Below are 21,508 nucleotides of genomic sequence, written 5' to 3'. Positions count from 1 at the left end.
TCTCGTTGAATCGCGCTGTCATAGAACAAACAAACTACAGGTAGACACTGTGAGTTGGAGTCAAGGAGCATTCATATCCACTCGCACAAGTAAAAAAACTATGAAAACATTTCCAAGTGCACTGAGGCCGAGTAACGTACAATTGGTGGCTGGGGCAAAATGTGTGTGCATTGAGTCGCACCAAGGCTTGTTTCAGGTGATTTCCCATAAACCTCGGTACCTCGTTTGTTTGCAGCTAATAGTCAGTCGTCTAGATGAGCACATGAGTGCGTTCCTCCTCCCAGAAATCAGCGCGCGGGGCGCCAAAATGCACTTCACGGTATATCGGAGTAGCCGCCAATGCGAATATGTTGGACAGTACGTTCTCGTCAAGCTGGCCAATCGCCACATGGGTTTTCAACACCGATTGCTTCCGCTTCTTGGCAACAGTCAACGGCTCTCGTCGAGCGGAAACCACGCTGAGGAACGCCAGCTTGGTCTCTAGAGCGAATTTGACCGACCGGTTAATAGGTGTGCGATGGTGCCTCTTGAACCCGTCGACAAACGCAGCCGGTGCATCGGATGCAGACACAATGACGTCGACATACTCCAAGCTCCGGCTCACCTCCAGCATCTGCAGAAGCGCTTTCGCGTGCGCATCAAAGTCTCAATGGTCAGAATTGCTTGGGTGATCTCCCCAACTCATTTGCCGATTCATCAAACGCACTCGAAGCCGGCGTACGCACTTGGCCACTGGATTGGTGCTGTCACTCAGAGCTGCAGCAAGTGCAGCGATATCCTCCCACTGACAATTAAATGAAGCAGGCGGCACAGTTTTGCACTCGCTGAAATTTAAATTCACATCCACGAAGTACCCACATAGTGACAGCTCCTCCAATACAGGACAGCTTTCGAGGATCGCGCCAACAGGTAGCTCCACCCTCGGTCCTTCAAGCGTTAAATCCTTCAGCTCTTGGCCGACAAGCTGCAGAAATCGAGGTAATCCGTTTGAAATCGCTGGGTATACGTGGCGCTCATCGTCGTCTTTCTCAAATCCGATCCAGAGCGATGTCACGCTGCACGGCTTACCAGAAATCTCGGTACTCTCGTGAAAAATTAAATCCGCCCGATTAATGAGGCATCGCCCGTACCCGGGAACAAGCGCGTTGACCCATTCACTGGCCCCATCGTCACTGAAGCACCTGACGGTTCGAACAACCGACGGCGGGGTGATCCGAGACGCTTTACGTGGCATACCTTGATCGTTAATCAGAGCGTAGATCAAAGCGTTATCTTTCAAGGTGGCGTCTCTCTCCTCTACTGTACCGCGAGGGCAACCGAAGAGTTCTTCCTCTGGGTGGTGAGACGCCAAAATGGCCGCGAAAGCCTCCATATCTTGTGCGCTCATGGCTGAAATTGCCGTGAATGCGAGAGATTCAACGGATGAGCTGGTACGCGCTCGCTTTGAGAAGAGCGCGTACGCTATCCACCTCCACCACTGCCGAGTAATGTCAACGTCAGTTGAATGCATTTCCAGTCTCATGGAAAGTTTTCTGGCATTCCGGCATACTGCAATAGCTGAGCCCGTTGCCTCCACCTCGCGAGATTCGAGCCAGGACGCACATATTAAGCGAACTGTTCCCATTTGAAGTGGTCTCGCTTCTGGCGTCTCAAACTTGCGGTGGTACTTGGTAGTTATTTCTTCATACGGCCGTCGTCCGCTAACAAATAGAGACGCCATGAGTCGTCCCAATGTCTTGATCGAGGGCAGCTCGCCAGATCGGAGCTCTCTGTCCAAATTCACCCACAGCGTAAACTGCGAGAACCAATTATTCTCCCTCACCAACCGTTCCACCGTGTCCGCATGTTCGGATTGATCACGTAGTCGGACAAGATCGCAATCGTAGGCTCTAGCACCAAGGTGCATCGCAGCGCTCCAAGCCCGACCAAACTGTGCCCAGAACGCTCCCAGCCTCGTTGAATCTCCGCCGCGGCGCTCTGAATATCCTCAATTGGCTTTGTAGACTTGCTCATCCCCACGTGGAACCACATCTGCATTGGGACTTGGATGTCGACGCCTGGCTTGTCTTGCTGCAAGTTGCTATCCAGAGCTGCAATTCTCCTCAACGCCTCCTCGTATTCAGAACTTGAATCCGTACGTTGATTTGTGCCACAGAACTGAATGAGGTCCTCCTTTAACGTTTCTGGGTAAAGCAGATTCGCGTTCTTCTCTCGCGGGACGACCATCAACCTCGCGGGAGTGTCTTGGCTCTCTCCAATCGTTTCTCCTTTGTCATGGAGCGGCACGCCGCAGCAATCCTCGAGTAGATATTCCCACGCAGATGGATCCGCATGAGCCACCGCTGCCAGTAGCGCCAGCGCCTCTCTAAACTGTTGCAGAGCGGCCTGGAACTCGAACTCGTCAGAGTAGAGAAGCCCTCCCCCGTCCTCGTCCCGTCTCGTCGGTAGATCCACCACAAACTGGCACCTGCCCAGGTCCCAGACTTCCTCTGCCCAGTAGGGCCAACCGTAGCTGACCGGGAGCTAAGAAGCGACTGCAGCTCGGTCATCTTTGAAGTTTCTTTGGTAATCAAAGCAAAAGTTTGGTTTTCATGATTCTCTCGACCAATCAGATTGTAGATACCCTTCGACAAGAATAATGCGTCATTTTTCCGTGTATGACAAAAGAGGGGACCATCACAAAAGGCTTCAACATATTTTTTCCCCTAACCCCAACGTTTTTTGTCCTTGAATCAAGGACCAAAATCCGCTTAAGTACGCTGTGATTTTGGCGTTTTTGTCCTAGAGCCAGCAAAAAGGACCAAAAGTGACTTGGCGTTTGTATGGGAGGGGATAAGACCCGGATAAGTACGAGGGTATCATGTATAACAAGTACAATGACTGTTCGCGAGGCGTCCTAGAATCAAGGACAAAACGGAAAACGCGATATGTTATTAATGACACTTTGTTTATAGTCTTTTAGGCATGATGGACGGTGGTGGACATTTTGCGAGACACACACTTTAAAGAGGTAATCCAGGGCTTTCGTCCATAGGAATTAGATAGTGTATCTCATAGAACTCCGGTCAAGGTTAGCTTCAAGTTTTTGGTCCTTTATTTGATCTTTGATTTGGAGGCTGTTGGGGCTAAGTGCCAGGCACTGAGAGGCCGAGTCAGCTACGCTTGGCCCATGTACCACGAGGAAGTCTGGGACTCTAGAAACCAATGTATCCTGAAATTATCCTATTGTAAACTTCAAATATGTAGGCCACAGAAAAAAGTAGGTATCGGACCGATTTACAAATTTCAAATTCAACACTTATAAATCTGCGATTCCCTATCAAGATCGCGATTTTAGTTTGTTACGCAGCGTTTTTTTATATAAAGTTCACCGGAATGGAGGCTTAAACGAGGATGGCGTTCCTGCAACGTTATCAGTCATCATTTTACAACGTCACAACACTTTTACGGCAACGCTAGGGCCTTATTGCGACGTTATTAGCAACATGGGTATTGTGCCTTTCACTTATTCTGCCGTGATAATTCTGGCATAATTCTAATCCCTTCTCGGCTCTAATTATGCCCTGAGTTAGCTAACTCCCATGTTAATTCCGGGTCGTCCCACCGCGGTCGAATTAAGAGCGGCGATGGTGAGGCTGGGTTAAGGCGGAATAAGCTAATCCAGCCTGAGTTAGACGGAAACAGAGCGATTGGCGGTTTGCTACCCGCCAATCCATGCCATTCTGCTCGTATCTCCGTCGATTGGCTCGCAAATGCTGATCGCGTGAGTTAGGGGAAGCACTCACAATCATAGGCGGAATTAACGCTAAATGAGCGTTGCTCGTCCTTTTATGGATCTAATTCCGCCTGATTTAACAGCTCACCCGCCAAAATAGGTGAAAGGCACAATACATGGTAGGACAAGGTCGGACTTGTAATTTATCGGATAAATTCCTGGTGTGTTACACATAGGTAATTTATTTCTGAGGTATTATCTGTGCTGAATGAGTACATAGTAGGCTCACGAGGTGCGCAAATCCATCGAGCCGCTCACTGAGGTGAGGGTGGGAGAGCTCTGAAGTGGCACACACCACGAGTACACTTTTGTGAGTGCAAAGTATGCTGAATACTCTGGTGTTCGGATTCATTTATCTCTGTATGGGTACGTTTTATCGCGGATGCCAATGGTTTTCTGGGCTGTACTTCTTCGACAACGAGACGTAGTTCTTATTGTAAGAGTATATAACTAATCAAGCGCTCGTAAAAGCGTTTTAATAGTGACCATTATATTTGTTTTCGAAACCATTAACGTTGCTCTTTTGATAACGTTGCTCTCGCAGCAACGTTGCCCGCTAACGTTGCACTTCGATCACATCGCCCACTAACTTTCTTCGAGGTAAGTTGTTGGCGACAGCATTGCACGGCAGCAAACCCTACTGATAAATCAAGTAACATACCAGGTCCACGTCGATGATTGATATTGTTTCAGAATGCACAGAATATGCGCGGACACTTTCATTATGCATTCAATGCTGTACCATCGTGCATTGACTAGTTTAAGCATTATTATCTTACAAACTAGTTGACCTCTTCTCAAAAAATCTGGAATAATAGTAGACGCTGAAGTTCCGTGTCTACTACGGAAGTTCCGCGTCTACTGTATAAAGTCGTGTCAGAATCTATAAAATAAAAACTATTAGGTACATGGCTATTACCTTCGGTTACTGTTCAGTTATACTCTCATTGTCTCCGTCTTAGTACATCCGCAGATTATCAATGACTACATTGCCAGGTTGCGTGTACTTCACCTACAATAAATAGGCTTCAATATATTAACAGTATGAAGTGTAAAAGGCTTAGTACGAGTGGTGCTACCGTCAATCGCGTATCATAATTTAGGTAAAACCAGTTAACGTTGCGCAAGAACTATTAACGTCGCTGTAAAATTTGGAACTTAAGAAGCGTAAGACTTGAATTGCTGCCTGTTACTTAGCCGATAAACCATAGCTGTTCATGCTTATATTTTACGTATTACTGTGTACAATAGCTACAGACAACGACTTACAAAGCCGGCAGACACAAAAAGCCGGCAGACGAAGTCAAGCAAAGCTTACATGAGCAAACCAGCCAATCAGATTCAATCAAATGACTTCATCTTTGTATACCATCTGGATTTGTATACTTTATATGCTTTCTTGTGTACTTTATGCAACACACCGTGTGTTTTGTTTTTATGACAGTTTTACAGATTTGATGGGAGGGAATTTATCGTTGTTTTTATATAGGAGGATGGCATTAAGCATGCCGGCTTTGTAAATCGTTGTCTGTACCACACATCGACACATGCAACAAATGGACGTAGAATCTATTATCAAACTCATCTAGGGTAACATTGTCGAAGTGATGCATAAATGTATCGTCACAGCTAATCTACCAGAAAGGTCGCAGGTTCTAGCCGACATGTCCATGCTAAGCGTTAAACAGATTCCTCATCAGTTGTGTGCTGTAATTTAATAGCAGTGATATTATAGTAAATTGCGATCTTGTTCTAAATCATATGCATCGCTGTTTTCTTAAAAATGGACTCAATATATCTATAGGTATAGTATGCAGATGCGTGATCCTGCCTCCATTTAATATGCTTCCTATACTACGCGCTGGCTAAGTCACCGTAGTGCTATCCTCTCTCATTATAGTAAAGCACTTTGCTAAGTTTTATAGCGATCATGTAATGGCTGATGCGTCTGACCCAGGTAATGCAATTGAATAGTTTGGCGGTTGATAACTATAAGTACGGCTTGGGAAGGCATTGTATCCTTTGAACACTATTTTTATATAAGAACAGAGGAAGTAGGATAAGTCATCTTAACGGGTAATGTTAACGTGCAACGCTAAAAATAAAGCGACGTTATCTTGGAGCAACGTTAATGCGCAACGCTAAACATAACGCAACGTTATCTTGGAACAACGTTATTTCGCAACGCTAATCATAATGCAACGTTATTGAGAAGCAACGTTAGTACTCGGCGATATTTCGTATAGTGTCGACCTCACTCGATTAAACCTAAGCGCTTGGGCGCAAATGCTGCGCAAACGTTTAGGACGACAATCGTATAGGTGTACGGAAATTAGAGAACATAACTTCAAGCAACACGAAGCAGCAGAGATTATGTCAGGGACCTGGACGATGATAGTGGTTGGGTAATAATATAATAAATCGAAAGGTTGAAGACATGCAACGAGTTTTGTAGTACTAATTAGGAAAGAAAATTGGGGTGTGTACCAAGAGCAACGTTATGTTAGGCAACGATAGTAATCGCGACGTTATTACGAGCAACGTTAACACTAGTATGATTAATCTACTCTGTATGTCTAACCTACATCGGTCCTCAAAGCCGCTGCTGCTGTCCTGGCCATGGTGATCGTCGTCCTCCTCCTGGTCTAGTCGCTGGTGATTCGTAGAGCCTCCTTTCTTGTCATTGCGAACCAGGCCGAACTACTCTGCTAGATGTGGACTTCCCTCTCAGCCCGCACGTCCTTGTCGTCCCGCGGCGCGCAGCTTGAAGCTGAATACTAACGTCAAAACAACATTGAAACATACATATTAATGAAGCAGTGTTATTAATCATAGAGCAACATTAGCAGACAATAGAGCGCAGAGCAACGTTACCTTTAGTATTCGCGGGAGGGGGGGGGGGGCAGACTCTCGCAGCTTGGCCATCTCCGATGCCAATGCGTTCAGCTTGCTCGTACGGAGCATCCTGCCGCTTTTGCCTTAACAGCCTTAATACATTACCAAATAAACAAGAACAAATTGCCAAAGTTAATGCATATATAACAAGCAACATTAATGCACACCTGTAAGAAGCAAGGTCAAACTTACGTAATTCGTGAAGTGGCTTGGCTTGCCCCACCCTTAAACAGCGGGCTATCGTAATGTTTCCAGGAGGTGGCTGCGCGGTTCGAGCTGGTTTTCTGAAATGGAGGGCTGAGATTCTCCCCCTTTTCCTAAAGTACAGCTTCTTTTCGTTTAAGTTCGAAATTAATCGAGGCAACCCTCACTTGAAATGAGTATTTTAATCCTGAGGGAAAATCCGGCCTGAATGAGGGATTTGGCTGTCACGTATTTTACGCGTCATTTATTTTTTGGGCGACGTTATTCTTGTTATTGCAACGTTATTGAGCTGCGGTTAGGGCTAGTTAACGTCGGAGGACCCACTTCGCTTAAACGACTGTTTTTGTTACTTAACAGAGCATATCTGATCAATTACGTTAATATAGATGGGTTGATTCTCACAGCATACAGTTTGCATGTCTTTGGCTGGTCATGTACACTACTTACTGCCAAGTTCGGCTGGGGACAAAACATGTACCGGTTGCCCGGTCCAAGAAAACCGCCCGCTTGAATGGCATACTAAACCTACTGGTGACCGCGCGCGGCTTGGTGTGCGTGTGCATCTTGGTGTCCACGTGCGCCTTGGTGTCCGCGTGCGGCTCGCCGTCCACGATCACCTCGTCCTGCTTCAACGTGGCTTTATCCTTCTATCGGAAAACATAATTTCCCCGCTACGCTCGGAAATACACCCTTGCTGGACTCTTCAGACGCTAAAAATCAGTACCCCCGCTATACATAATCGAAGCTGAACGAAGTAACCCCAGCCATGGGGATGATCTGGGGGGGGGGGGGGGGGCTATTCGCCGGCTGTGGCGGTGCCGGTAACCGATAAATTAGGTCAAATGGCATATTTGGTCACGGCCAAATGTTGTGATTAGGTCACGTGACCTAAATGCGTAGGTCACGTTGGTGAGCAAATGAGATGTATTGAGTGTCATTCGGGTCAATGTTCTCTATATGCAGCGCAGCCTTGTCGGCGTTTTAGGCGTTCGAGTCTACCTCCGCTTCACCGTCATAGGTGAAGGAGGGTCCGGCTGAATATTCTCGTTTTTTCGCCAACGATGTAGCGCTGCTTATTGATCTAAATTCGCGCCTGCATTAACAGTTTGACGCTAGCGATAGCTGTCAATAGCAAAGGCAACGATGCCGTTCACATTTGGTAGCCACGGCCTGAGTACTTACTCGCACGCCCCTCTGACTGGCTAGAGCAACGCCGGCCAGGCAGTCCGCAGGACACAGTCGCGCCGCCATGGTGGTACTACGACTCGGGTCACTACTAGCCCAACTACCTATGACGTATGACGGCACTTGTGTCGGGGACTGGTGACAGGTGAAGCGGTCGTCGGGAGCACAGCTCCTTCGACCACGGCCCGGATCGGTAACCACAACACACTCCAATACTATGCATGCACGCACTGCAGGTGCAAGAAGCACTTGAGCTCGTTGCAATCGATGTGAGGTGTAATTTTGTCGCTACCGACGTACCTAGCTTTGCATTCCTCTCAAGCTGCCGGAAGGTGTTTTGCAGATATCTGTAACGTACTCATTGGAATCTTGGCATAAACTTCGTTCAGATGACGAATCCATATCTTAGTATCTCTAACACATTTCTTTTTGTTACGGAATAGCTATCAGTCCAGCTGCGACCGAGGTCCACAGCCTGCCAGTGTCCCCACGAGCGAAAACAATCACTTCGCAGTAGCCCCATCTCCCATACATCACATATTCGCCATGTCCGCAACGTTCAAAGTTCAACCAGTACAAAAACTTCGGACTCGACGAGCTCAAGCTCGGCTCGGGGTCGAGCCGTTTATGCGAGGTGCGCGTCAATTATTACGCGGTGTGTTGAATCCTTTTTAGTCGTTAGCTGATAGCGAAGTGAGAATAATGGTCTTCAATTCAAAAACAAAGTGATGCGTTGAATCCGATCGATTACAAAGATATTAGATGAGGTTCCGCTCGTGTCATCGTTGCTGACACCGCAGGTATGCGCTTCGATCTGGCCTCCATGATCATGGAGCTTGTCAGCGACGTCAATGACTACACGATTAGTGACGAGTTGTACGCCATACCGTGGCTTAACGTGATCGGCAGCTACATACGAAGGTTCAGCTACGTACCCAGTTCGGCTAACGTTGTCACGAGCTTCTGCAGGAGCTCGTGAGCACATTGATGAGCCTGTCACTGTTCAGAGGAACCCTGCCGGAAATTACTTAACTACCAGTGTAGCCGTTGAGCGTAGTGGGTGCATGTTCAAGATAGGCTAGCAGAAGATAGTTAGCAGGAATGACCGCTGGGCATTCCGGAATCTGAAAAGAAGGAATAAAGTCGACTTCTGCTCCGGCCAAGCCGACGTGGGCAAACCACACCGGTGACCTCGGGAGGGGATCTCGGGCACCTCGACAGCTCAACAAGTACCGTAACTCTACAATCACAGATTTCGTGTATCAAGAGCCTCAACAAACAGCTTCCTTTGTCTAAGTGCTACCAATTCTCATCTTCCGGCTCGCACGTGAGCAGCAAGATTGCGACATAGTAGAACTTGGTGCCGATGCAAGACAGAAACACAGCGCGGAGGATGCTGAGGAGCGACACCGCGCCGGTGCGGCAGCAGCTGGATGGGAATCGCCGCAGCGCCGAACACCAACGGATCGATAGGCTGGAAACCAGACTGGAACAGACGCATGATGACCTTAGGGCTTTCAGCACTAACATCAATACGACAATCAACAACATGAGCACCGGACTTCGTGCCGATATCGCCGCTTTGAATGACACGGTGGCCAATCTGGTGCAAGGGATGACTAACCTAACGCAAGGACTGACTCAAGTGAGGCAAGTCGCTCTCGACGCACAGCGCTTAGCTCAAGCAGCAAGCCAGATACCTCGTGGAGCCCAGAGTGCCCAGAGCATAGCGAGTACGACCCCGCCACTGGCGCAGAGTGCTGGTGCAGGAAATGTAGCAGCTGGAGTGACGGGCAGAGGATTTTGGGGTGCTCAGGAGCAGCATTTACGCAAAATGGACGTGAAGCCTCGGTGAGATCGATGGGATCAAGCTGAATAGCTTCGTATTCCAATTCGAGTCGTATTTTCGCCAGAAGGGATACGATTTGGTGCTGAATGACGACAAATTGGCGGATGAGCTGAACCAGTGTGTACAGAAGAATGCGTTAGTCTGGTACGAGGGATACATGACGGATGAGACGTCGGACAAGCGATGGAGTGCGCTGAAGCTGGCGATGTCTGTCGAGTTTACGGAGCCCAACTTTCAGGAGAAGATTAGGAACCGGCTGCTTACCCTCAAGCAAACTGGTGGCTACACTGGATATGTGGGAAAATTTCGAGAGCTCAACCGCATCGCACAGGTCGATTCGCTAACAGCAATGAATTTGTTTCTCAACGGATTGTCGGATGTGACTATGAAGCGCGAAATTCTGAGAAAGAAACCCCGAGACTTGAATGCTGCGATTCGAGAAGGATTTCTCGAGTGGGAGCTCAAAGAGAAGACGACATTCAACAAACCCAGCGAGGCCAAACCAAAAGGCAAGAGAGGCGGTGGTAGTTACTCGCCGGCTCAATCAACAGACTCAGCGCCGCCTGCCGCCCGCAGATCGGGTAATGGCGCCCGAGCCAGCAACAATACGGCCAAGGCAGACAAAAAAATGCAGTTTCTGTGGTCGTGGACCCCATTGAGTGGAGGATTGCTGGTTCAAGCACCCCGAAAAGCGCCCCGACACTAACAACAATTTGAACAAGAAAATATTTGCGATGTTGGAGCGAATGGTGGTGACGGAAAATCAGCCCCGCCATGAACGTGAGTCTTTAAACGAGCAAGTCCGCTCGATGTTGAGCGATTGACCGGACATACTCGCAAGCTCAGCCGACTAAAGTGTAAGTGTGATCGCTGCGGGAGAACCAGAGGGAATCGACGACACAGCGTCCTGATTGTGATTATAACGACCGAAACGAGCAGAAAAATGATGACGTTCAACAACAAAAGCAAAAAAAAAACAGGAAAATAAATTCACGTTGTACTCGAGTGTGACTAATGGAGCGAAGTCTCTTGGAGATCTGAAATGTGATAACTCGCGAAGGTGTTTGAAGACTTCGAAGCCTCTGTCGCGCGACTACTGCTGTCTATTGCATACAACGAGTACGGTGCAGAGCGGACAGGACGATCCAACTCCAACTTTATTGATAGCGGCGCTACGATTAACGCTGTGAGCCCTGAGTTTTGCTGTAAGGCGAAGCTAGAGGACAAAATCGTGGATAATGGTACGACGATTCCGATTACTTTGGCCAACAAGCAGGAAATGGAGGTCCAGCAGAAAACTGTGCGACTGCATCTCTTCATTGATGAATTTGAACCGTACGAGGTAGATTTTATTGTGCTTCCGGTGCCTGAAGAGCAGGATATTCTGCTCGGCATGCCCTGGCTGAAGACGGTGAACCCCGACATCGACTGGATCGAGGAAAAGGTCAAACCGCGAGGTGTTGCTGCTCCCAAGCCCAGCGCAACTAAAACAAAAAAAAAGAAAACAGTGAAACCCCGCACGACAGCGATACCATCGCGACCTGTTCTGCAAGTTGGTGGCAGACGCGTCTCAGTGTGCGGATCTACAGCCACGTCATGTAGCCGATACTTCGTCCATGGCTACTTCTCAGTCACAAGTGGCGAAACAAAATATATTACCAGCAAGCAGTTCAAGAGAATGCTGCACAAACCTCAGGACATCGAGTGCGTTTTTGTAATTCGACCTGTTACTGAGAAGGAGCAGACTGATAACAGAAAATCACTCGTGGACGTTGAAGACTTTCATGGTCAACCTGTGTACTCTGTTTTGAAGTGCCACAAAGCCGTCTTCAGACAGATGCTACCGTGTGAACTTCCACCGAAGAGCCATGGAGTTCACGAGATGGAAGTGGATACAAACCAACCTATATTCCGGCAGCAGTGGCGTCAATCCCCAGCTCAAGAATAGAAAATAAGAGCCTGGGTGGTGGAAATGCTACGTGCAGGGCTGATACGACAGTCATCGTCACCACACGGGGCACCCACGTTCTGCATGAAGAAGCCCGTAGGCTGGCGAATCGTGCATGACTAATGCGCGATGAACAATCACACCGTGCGTCGGACGCTACCTATGCCAAGGAAGGACATTATTTTCGAACAAATGCAGGGTGCATACTGGTACAGCTGCATGGATCTACTCAGCGGCTACTATCAGTTCCGCATGCGAGATTCGGATATCAAGTACTCAGCATTTCAGACTGCTGATGGTTCATTTGAATACCTTGTGATTCCGATGGGCTTGTCGAATGCCCCTGCGACTTTTAACGATGGAATTCGCAAGTTGTTGAAAGACATGGCCGACTTCTGTCTCTCCTATTTCGACGACATTTACGTGTTCACACGTGGTCACGACCTCGATTCGCATCTCGCCGCGCTTGATCGCGTGCTGACTCGGCTAGAAGAGAACAAGTTCTACGTAAAGTTAAGCAAGTGCGTCTTTTGCTCGGCCGAGATACCATGTTTGGGCGATTATATTGGGCGTGATGGAGTTCGAATTGACCCCAAGAAGGTGGCCGTGCTTCGCGATTGGCCAAGACCCAAGACGAAGGGCGAGTTGCAGTCGTTTTTGGGGTCGGCAACTTACGTGCAGCGTTTCTGTGACGGCTTCGCGCACGACGCTGGGCCTCTTTTTGAAATGCTGAAAACAAAGGATAAACAACAACGAAAGGGCCAGCTCGAATGGACTGATGAGCTTGTAAAACACTTCGAGCAGCTCAAAGAGCGAATTTCGGCTACGCCTGTTCTAGCGTTTGCCGACTTCAATAAACCCTTTTTCATGCGAATGGATGCCAGTGACTTTGCCATTGGTGGAGTTCTCTTCCGGCTGGAGGAGCACGATGGTCAAGTTGTAGAGCGGCCAGTTGCATTCCAAGGGAGGAAGTTCAAAGGCGCAGAAAAGAACTACTCTATCCGCGAAAAGGAGTTGCTCGCGATCTTGTTTTGGCTGCGAGTTTGGAGGGTCTATTTGCTGGACAAGCCGTTCATTGTAGAGACCGACCACAAGTCCCTGGAGACTGTGTTTTCGCAAAAGAGTATTTCGCGCCGATTTGCGCGTTGGTACGACGAGCTCAGCGAATATCCGGTGACCTTTAAGTACATCACTGGAGCTTCGAATACAGTGGCAGATGGGATTTCTCGTCGAGCTGATTTTGAAGATGGACATTCGCTGGAGACCATTGCATCAGCAACTTGCGTTCGTGCTCGAGTGAAAAGGGGCATGAATGCTGTTGTAAGTGAAATTGTTCAGCGTTACAGCGAGGACCCACACACGGAAAAGATAATACTAGCGCTGAGAGGGGATCCTACTGCCGCCACCGAGAAAATTAAGTTCGTTGATCGCTACTGCCTCGACGGGGAGAAGCTGATGTACATTGGACCGAATGATGAGGTTCCTCGACTGGTTGTACCTGTTATTGATGAACTAATTAATGCGCTGCTCTTCGAGTTCCACGACGTAGAGGTCTATGGCCATCCTGGCATCGATCGAACGCTGCGATTGGTGGAGGAACACTACTACTGGAGACACATGACGAAGAGCATTCGTGCGTATATGAAGTCGTGCGAAACGTGTCAAAGGACAAAGGCTCGTAATTCTAAGCCACCAGGCCTGCTCCAAAGTCAGCCTATTGCGCGCGGACAATGGACGCATGTGGCCATGGATTTTATTGTGGCACTGCCTGAAACTCGTGCGAAGCTTGATTCTGTGTTGGTCGTGGTAGACCAACTTACGAAGCGAGCTCACTTCGCGCCATGTAAGGGTACAGCTTCGGCACGTGACATCACCGAGCTGTACCGCGACCGCATCTTTGTTCTGCACAGGGTTCCGGTGGAGATACTCTCTGACCGTGATCCTAAGTTTACGTCTACTGTGTGGAGCACTTTGTGTGGAATGTTGGGGACACGGCAAAAGCTCACGAGCGCATTTCACCACCAGGCCAATGGCGTAACTGAGCGACTAAATCAGACTATTGAGAACTATTTGAGAGCATTTACGAGTGGTGCATCGGACGATTGGGATGAGTATCTGTCGCTGGCCGAATTCGCGTACAACTCGCGATACTAGCAGTCAATCTCGATGGCACCGTTCGAAGCCGACCTCGGCTACCTTCCGTCGACACCGGCCACCATGATGACGCCACCTCGTGCCACAGGAGCTGAACTCCAACGTCGTGCTCAGGGGAAGACGTTCCTCGAGCACCAAGCAGACCGATTGGCTACTGTTCGGCGCGAGTTGCTACTGGCATGAGTGCGTACTACGATGAAAACCGACCGGTGCAATCTTTTGCGGTCGGGGAGGAAGTGCTGCTCTCGACTGAAAATCTCGCAAACTACCACGTGAAGGGAGCACTCGTTGATCCTGCACGGGATGCTCCTTGTAGTGGTGCCTCGCACCTGGTGTATTGCAGAATGAGTTAGGTTGGATGATGCTAGGATGTCTGTGCTAGGCTAATATGCATCGGTAGTTTCGTGTTGTGTAGCTGGAGGGGTCGTTGTGGTCGTCGCAGGCCGTTATCGTCGCCACTGCACTCATCGCAGGTGGCGCCAGCTCTTGCGATCTCCAACAGTCCTCCTCGACCAAGATGATCCGAGTCTACAGCTTCTCGTTGTGCGGGTTGATATGCTTGATCATGGCCAGGTTGCGCCCGTGTAGGGTTGCGCCGAGGGGCTTCGTGAAAATGTCGGCCTTCATCTCAGTCGTAGGGCAATAGGTCACGCTGACCTCCTTCTTGCGAATGGCGTCGCGTATGAAGTGGAATTTTATGTTGATGTGCTTCATGCGTGCAGTCGTCACGTCGTTCTCCATGTTCTTGATCGCGCTCTGGTTGTCGATGTACAAGTCGATATTATCATCTTTGCCGTGCAGCTCAAGTTCATTCAGGAGCTGCTTCACCCACAAGCAGTCCTGCACTGCCGTCGCCCCAGCGATGTACTCAGCCTCGGCTGTAGAGAGGGCGACCGTAGATTGTTTCTTGCTGTACCACGAAATGGGCATGGCGTTGATGGTGAGCAGTCCTCCTGAAGTCGACTTTGCGTCCTTGCCCCCGGCCCAATCTGCATCGCTGAAGATGGCTGCCTCAATAGTGTGTCGGGGTGCCTGCGGCCGGGGAAAGTGCAACCTCAACTCGTGCGAGCCGCGCAAGTAGCGCAGGATACGTTTGACTGCAGTCCAATGAGTCGACGTAGGCGTTGAGACGAAACGCGCCAGGAAGTTCACAGGCATCGTGATGTCTGGTCGAGTGCAGTTGCTAATCCATAAGTGACCCAATGGTCTCCCGCATGATGCTAGTGTCGTAGAAGGGCTCGCTGTCCTCTCCGTTCAGGTCCCGAGTTGACTCCATCGGCGTAGTCACGGGGCGGCTATTCTCCATGCCGCACTTTGCCAGCAAACCGTCAATATTGGCTGTCTGGTGGAGGTAGATGCCGCAGTCGCTCTGCTCAATGTTATTTCCCAAGCACTTCTTGGCTGGATCCATGTCCTTGATCTAAAATTGGTCGGCGAGCTTCTGCATCGTCCAGTCGGAATCGCCCTCACGCTGGCTGACGACCACCACATCATCGACGTAGAGGCCCAGTACAGTTAGCTTGCCTTCATGCCAACGAAAATACAAGCACGGGTCGAGTTGGCTCCTCCTGAAGCCAAGTTCCAGTAAGTAGCGGTGTATAGTGTCGTTCCACAACTTGCCGCTCTGTTTAAGGCCGTAGAGACTCTTTCGCAGCAGTAGGCATTTGCCCTTGGGTAATTGGAGTCCGACAGGGGCGCGCATGTAGATGGGTCGATCGAGGTCTGCTCGCAGGTATGCGTTAGGAACATCTCCTTGTCGAATGACGGCATGCCACTGAGATGCGAGGGCCACAATGAACCGCAGGCTCGCGATCTTTAGCACGGGCGCAAAGGTCTCTGCGAAGTCAATGCCAAACTTTTGAGTGAAGCCGCGCGCTACCAGCCGCGCTTTGAACCGTTCCAATTCGCCTTTGTTGTCAAACTTGAGCTTGAACACCCATTTTGCACTTATCAGATTTCCATCAGTAGGAATGTCCACAATTTCCCAGGTAGCGTTCTTCGATATTGCTCGAACCTCTTCTTCGATTGCCTGCCACCACTCCTGCCAATACGGGCTGTTCATTGCCTCCTCCACAGTTACTGACTCCTTGATCCCGTCACGCTCTAGTAGTACCGCAAAGGCAGTACCCTCCTCGAGTACGATAGTGAGCAGGACAGATGCCGGAATGGCGAACTCTTCGAGAAAAGATTGGGGCAGCCGAAAGTCATCGCGTGGTAGTGCTCGTGTACCTCGATTCAGGCCAAAGATGCGCTGGATGGCACGCGACGTAAGTTGATGCTGCTCTGCAGGGCTACCAGCCCGTGCTTCCTCACCATTAGCGTCATGTGGGGTGTTGGTTTTGTACTGTTGATCGCCAGCATCCTCCTCCTCGCCGCTATTGTCTGCGTCGACGGCGTCCATGTATCGCGCCACGGCTCGCGAGTCCAGACGGTCAACGTTCCTGATGTGTGTTGTAGAAATAACATGTTTGGTTCGCGGGATGAGAACACGGGACGCTTTCTTCTTGAAGTCGATGCCAATAACAACTCCTCTTTCAGCGCGCTTTTTCGCTGATCGCTTCGTTGCATGAGCGATGTGGCTCGTACACTTCGAGCCGAATTTGAGGATGTGCGAGACACTGGGTCGTTTTCCGGAGAGGGCCTCAATGGGAGACGCATGGTCGGCGTTCGCTCGAGTCGGCAGATAGTTGCGAATGTAGCTCGCATACAGAACAGCATCGCCCCAAAATCGCTGTGGCAATGCCGAGGCCCAGAGCATCGCTCGGGCGGAATCCATGACAGTCCGGTGAAAACGCTCTGCTTTTCCGTTTGATGATGACATGCCCGCCTCCGTTTCTTGGTGGAGAATACCCCGGTTGCGGAGGAAGCGGCCGAGTCTGGTGCTGCCAAATTCACCACCACCGTCTGAGCGAATCATCTTCACCTTGGTGTCGTATTGTCGCTCAAATTCGCTAACAAAGTCCTCCAAATGCACTTCCGCGTCGCTCTTTTTGCGGAGCAAGTAGACGCGATTGTAGTTCGTAGCGTGGTCTACAATGGTCAAAATGTGTTTGTGACCGAGCCGATCCGGGGTCATGTCCGTCTTCAGGTCAACGCACAAGGTAGCACTTGGTTCGTCCGTTGGGGCAGATGTAGAAGTATCCTGCTTGTTCTTCGCGCGTCGAGCTTGCTTCGCTTCAGCGCAGTTCATGCAGAAATCCACCTTCCGATTAGAGGCAACCATGCCTTCAACGAGGTTTTTGTCAATCATGAGTACCAGATCCTGGTAGTTCACGTGCCCCAGGCGTTCATGCCACTGCTGAAGCGTAGAGATCGTCATTGCTGCGAAGGAGGCCGCGCCTTGCTCGATTCCAACAGACCAAAGCCCAGTCGAGGCTGAATTACCCACTTCGGCAACAATCTTGCCCGTCTTGTTCGTAATTGTACACTGCTCCTCACCAAAGGTGCAGGTATAGCCTCGAGCGGTGAGTTGAGCCACTGAAATCAGGTTGCGGTCAATACCTTTTGCGAAGTACACGTTTTCTAGCAGGACAGTACGAGGCACTCCTTCTGCCATCGTCGTGATGACAGTCTTTCCCTTCTCAGTAGCGGCGACAAGATCTCCATTCGCCACTCGCACCGACAGGAATGCTGGCTCTATCGCGAAAAGTTGGTCACGGTCGATGCAAAGGTGGTGAGTCGCTCCCAAATCCACTGTCCAAACATTTCCTCTCGTGGCAGAAGCGCCGCGCTCGGCACCGTCGGCAGCGACCCAGACATAGCCTTCATCATCAGAATCTCTGGGTGTGTCGTCATCATCAGCAGCGGCTACGTTCGCACTTCCTCTGGTGGCTAGTTGTTTTGCCTGTTCCACGAGTGGACACGTGAAAATCTTGTGACCAGGCTTCCCGCACACATGGCAATGTATTTCACCACGATGACCAGCGGCGGCAAAGGCTTGGCCGTTATTTTGCTGCTGCGGACGTCGATCCGAGTTGTCGTTGTTGTTTCGCTGGTTACGCCAATGCTGATCATTATTGTGGCGATTTCCGCTGCGGTGGCCATGTGAATTCGGGTTCCGGCGGTCAGCATGACGGTTTTTGCGTTCATCTCGCTTCGCACCACATCTGCGCCCGTCACCTTTCAGCTTGTATAGCAGTCGCTTCATGCGATCGGTTTCCGCAACGTAATCGCTTGCGTCGTCGGGCACTGAAGACAACAGCGTGGGCGCTAACTCGGGGCATGCATTGTTTCCGAACACCTCCATGACCATCTTGGTCTGATCACCTTCCATAAGGCTCTCGATGAAGTTCAAGTATTCCAGGTAGTCATGCCACGTATCGCCTTCACGCTTGTTATACTGCATCTTCGTGCTGAGTTAGAGTTGGCTTAGTTTACAGCCAAACTCTGCACGCATCGCGCGCTTCACATCTGAGTACGGCATGCTGTCACCATTATGACGGCGCAGCCACTCTGAGTTCTTCTTGTGATAGTACCTAGACGCTTTCCCCTCGAGGAAGTTGACAATCACCGATGCCTTGATGTCGTCGGTCCAGGTGGATCCGTTCACGAGCTCCTCCGTCCTTATTGCATGCTCGAACTCGTGGATGAATTCTCGAAGCCAGCTCCTAACCCAGGGTAAACCTCGTTTCCCTTGAAGTTCGAGCAGCGTACGTCCTTGATTTTAGGCTTCTTCGGTGATGGAGGTGCGGTTTCCATGCTAGTATCCGGCATGGAGGGGGAACGGGGCGCTCGCGTCGCGAGCTGCTTCTTCAGTTCTGCCAGCTCGGACTGCAGTCGAAGGATGAGCTGGAGCTGGTCGTGCTGCTCCATTGTCTCTTGGTCCGAAGGGTCGAAGTGCAGGTCGTCTGGCAGTCCTAGGCGAGTATTCCTTCCGTCTTGGTGGTCTTCGTCAGCCTCGTTAGCACCTCGTGCCTCCGAGTATTCTTCAAGGTCTTCGTTGTCGCCTCGCGAGTCTTCGAAGTCTTCACTGGTCGCTGCAGAAGGCGAGCCAGTTGGGTTCATAACCTGAAGGGAGCACTCGTTGATCCTGCACGGGTTGCTCCTTGTAGTGGTGCCTCGCACCTGGTGTATTGCAGAATGAGTTAGGTTGGATGATGCTAGGATGTCTGTGCTAGGCTTATATGCATCGGTAGTTTCGTGTTGTGTAGCTGGAGGGGTCGTTGTGGTCGTCGCAGGCCGTTATCGTCGCCACTGCACTCATCGCAGGTGGCGCCAGCTCTTGCGATCTCCAACACCACGCTGGGACCACCAAATCAAAACTAGGAGCTCGTTGGATTGGCCCGTATCGTGTTGAACAGCGACTCGGCCAGGACTACTACGAATTGAAGTTACCGAAGGGCGTCAAATTCCACCCCGTGTTTCACACCAGCTACCTCAAACCATATGTGCGTGACGCATCACGAGAGCAAGAACCTTTCAAGGTGCAGCTACCAGACGGCACCGAGGGTGAGTTGGTCGATGATATTGTGGGGCACAAGCGCATCCGAGGCAAGGACTACTACGAGGTCAAGTGGACCGGAAAACTCAAGACTACCTGAGAACCTCTCGCAAATCTACGATTCGTGGGCGACCTGATCACTCCCTTCCACGAGCGTGCAAACAAGAGGAGGTCTTCTCTTCGGGGACGGAATGTCACGAGCTTCTGCAGGAGCTCGTGAGCACATTGATGAGCCTGTCACTGTTCAGAGGAACTCTGCCGGAAATTACTTAACTACCAGTGTAGCCGTTGAGCGTAGTGGGTGCATGTTTAAGATAGGCTAGCAGAAGATAGTTAGCAGGAATGACCGCTGGGCATTCCGGAATCTGAAAAGAAGGAATAAAGTCGACTTTTGCTCCGGCCAAGCCGACGTGGGCAAACCACACCGGTGAGCTCGGGAGGGGGATCTCGGGCACCTCGACAGCTCAACAAGTACCGTAACTCTACAAACACAGATTTCGTGTATCAAGAGCCTCAACAAACAGCTTCCTTTGTCTAAGTGCTACCAATTTCCATCTTCCGGCTCGCACGTGAGCAGGAAGATTGCGACAAACGTGTCGTGAAACAAAGCCGTGAGCGCCGTAGCGTTGGCTGCCCAGACTAGCTGATACGTAAGGCAACCCGCTAAAGGTCAGCGCGCGCAGATGAACAGCGGTGCGGACTCAATTACCACCCAGATCGAAGGCAATTGGCACTGGGGTTATCACTACCAGCAGTCAGCGCAACGTAGAGCCGATGAAGTCTCTCGGCGCTATCCGCATCGTCGCCTACGTATCTACGACGGTAACCGAAGCAAATCACGCCGTCCTACCGCTCGTTCTGGAGCACCTAGAGTACGTGTCTGTAGATATGTGGCTTCGGATACCTCGCTGCTTTCGTGAACGTCACTCGCTTCACGATTGCTTTAATGTGTCGGACGTGAACTCGGTGCCAATCGAGATCGCCCACGTCAGCTAGGAGACGGGGGTGAGGTGGGGTCGTTGAGGCTCCTGCACGAGCTCCTCTGCGCCGAGGCGTCTTAGTTTGCTGTTGCTGTCGTCGCTGAAAATTGTACTTGAGAAGGGAGAAATGGTTCTGATGCTTGAATTTGTAGCATTGATTTCAGAGCTCCCAGCGCCAGGAACAACTACTATTAATGCTACCAGAGCCAGGGAGGAGTCCTGGGCATGTTGTACTTACCGCACGGATGAGCGTAGTGAGTATGATCGTGCTGTAGTCCTAAGGCTAGCTGTGTGATTTTGGTCACGTGACCTAAGTGCCAAATGTGTGACCTATCCGTGAGCTATCTTCAAGATTTGGCAGTGACCAAGTTTGCCGTTTGACCTAATTTAGTCGCTCCCGGCGGTGCCGGGAGGGAGATCGCTCTCCTCCAGAGACCACGAGCGATTCCGAGTGCGACTACATTCACATCGAGTGCGTTGCCCCGCCCCCGGTCTGCAACAACGCACTTTCTGGGACAACGGACTGCACCCCAATCGAAGACCGGCATATCTCGGCACCAACGCTCCGACTAGGGAGTGCGCCCGAGCAAGTGGAGAGCGACCCCGGTTCGCGCGGTGGTCTCTGCTGTCGTGGTCGCAGAGGAATATACTGGGCCGCCACCTGATAACGGAGCTCGACAGCGGACGGCGGCGCAGGGAGAGACGCACCCCCGTCTACATTTGCTGGGCCTTCCTGATACCTAAACTCAAGCCCTACGACCACGACTACAACAGCCTGGATAGGAGACGGAGGGAAACATGGTCACCAGTTGCACAACTCACGCAGGATGAAGCGGACAGGGCCCGTCTCATGCAGTTGGCCAGCTTCGCTCCAATTGTCAAGATCCTGGAATCTACGATCGACTCGGCGATGAAAATCATCAACCCTGCTGATGCCAGTACGAAACAATTGTGACACCAGCATCCTCAGAACTAGCGTGGCGAGTTGATGAGCTCGTTCAAATTGTTGCTGAACGATAGAGACGCGATGATGGCGGCTATTGGAGACGAGGACTCACAGGTGGAAATTCTGACATGG

The 21,508-nt window shown here is 50.5% G+C and overlaps 2 protein-coding genes across 2 annotated transcripts; one reads left to right on the top strand and one right to left on the bottom strand.

The window, feature by feature from the left end:
* Nucleotides 1–250: 250 nt before the first annotated feature.
* On the bottom strand, nucleotides 251–2,226 carry PHYSODRAFT_309735 (hypothetical protein; the record flags this gene model as incomplete). Its single annotated transcript, XM_009518283.1, has 3 exons — nucleotides 251–645; nucleotides 703–1,887; nucleotides 1,932–2,226. The coding sequence occupies 3 exons, from the start codon at nucleotides 2,224–2,226 to the stop codon at nucleotides 251–253; spliced, it is 1,875 nt and encodes a 624-aa protein (XP_009516578.1).
* A 7,926-nt stretch (nucleotides 2,227–10,152) lies between these two features.
* On the top strand, nucleotides 10,153–10,374 carry PHYSODRAFT_464001 (hypothetical protein; the record flags this gene model as incomplete). The annotated part of the gene is made up of 1 exon (XM_009518282.1): nucleotides 10,153–10,374. A coding segment is annotated over one exon (222 nt), but the record flags the coding sequence as incomplete, so codon positions are not given.
* Between the last annotated feature and the right edge of the window lie 11,134 nt (nucleotides 10,375–21,508).

Source organism: Phytophthora sojae (genome assembly GCF_000149755.1).
Source record: "Phytophthora sojae unplaced genomic scaffold PHYSOscaffold_1, whole genome shotgun sequence".
In the NCBI taxonomy this organism is placed as follows: domain Eukaryota; phylum Oomycota; class Peronosporomycetes; order Peronosporales; family Peronosporaceae; genus Phytophthora; species Phytophthora sojae.
Note: the sequence above shows the minus strand (reverse complement) of the source record. Positions and strands in the feature narration are given on the sequence as shown.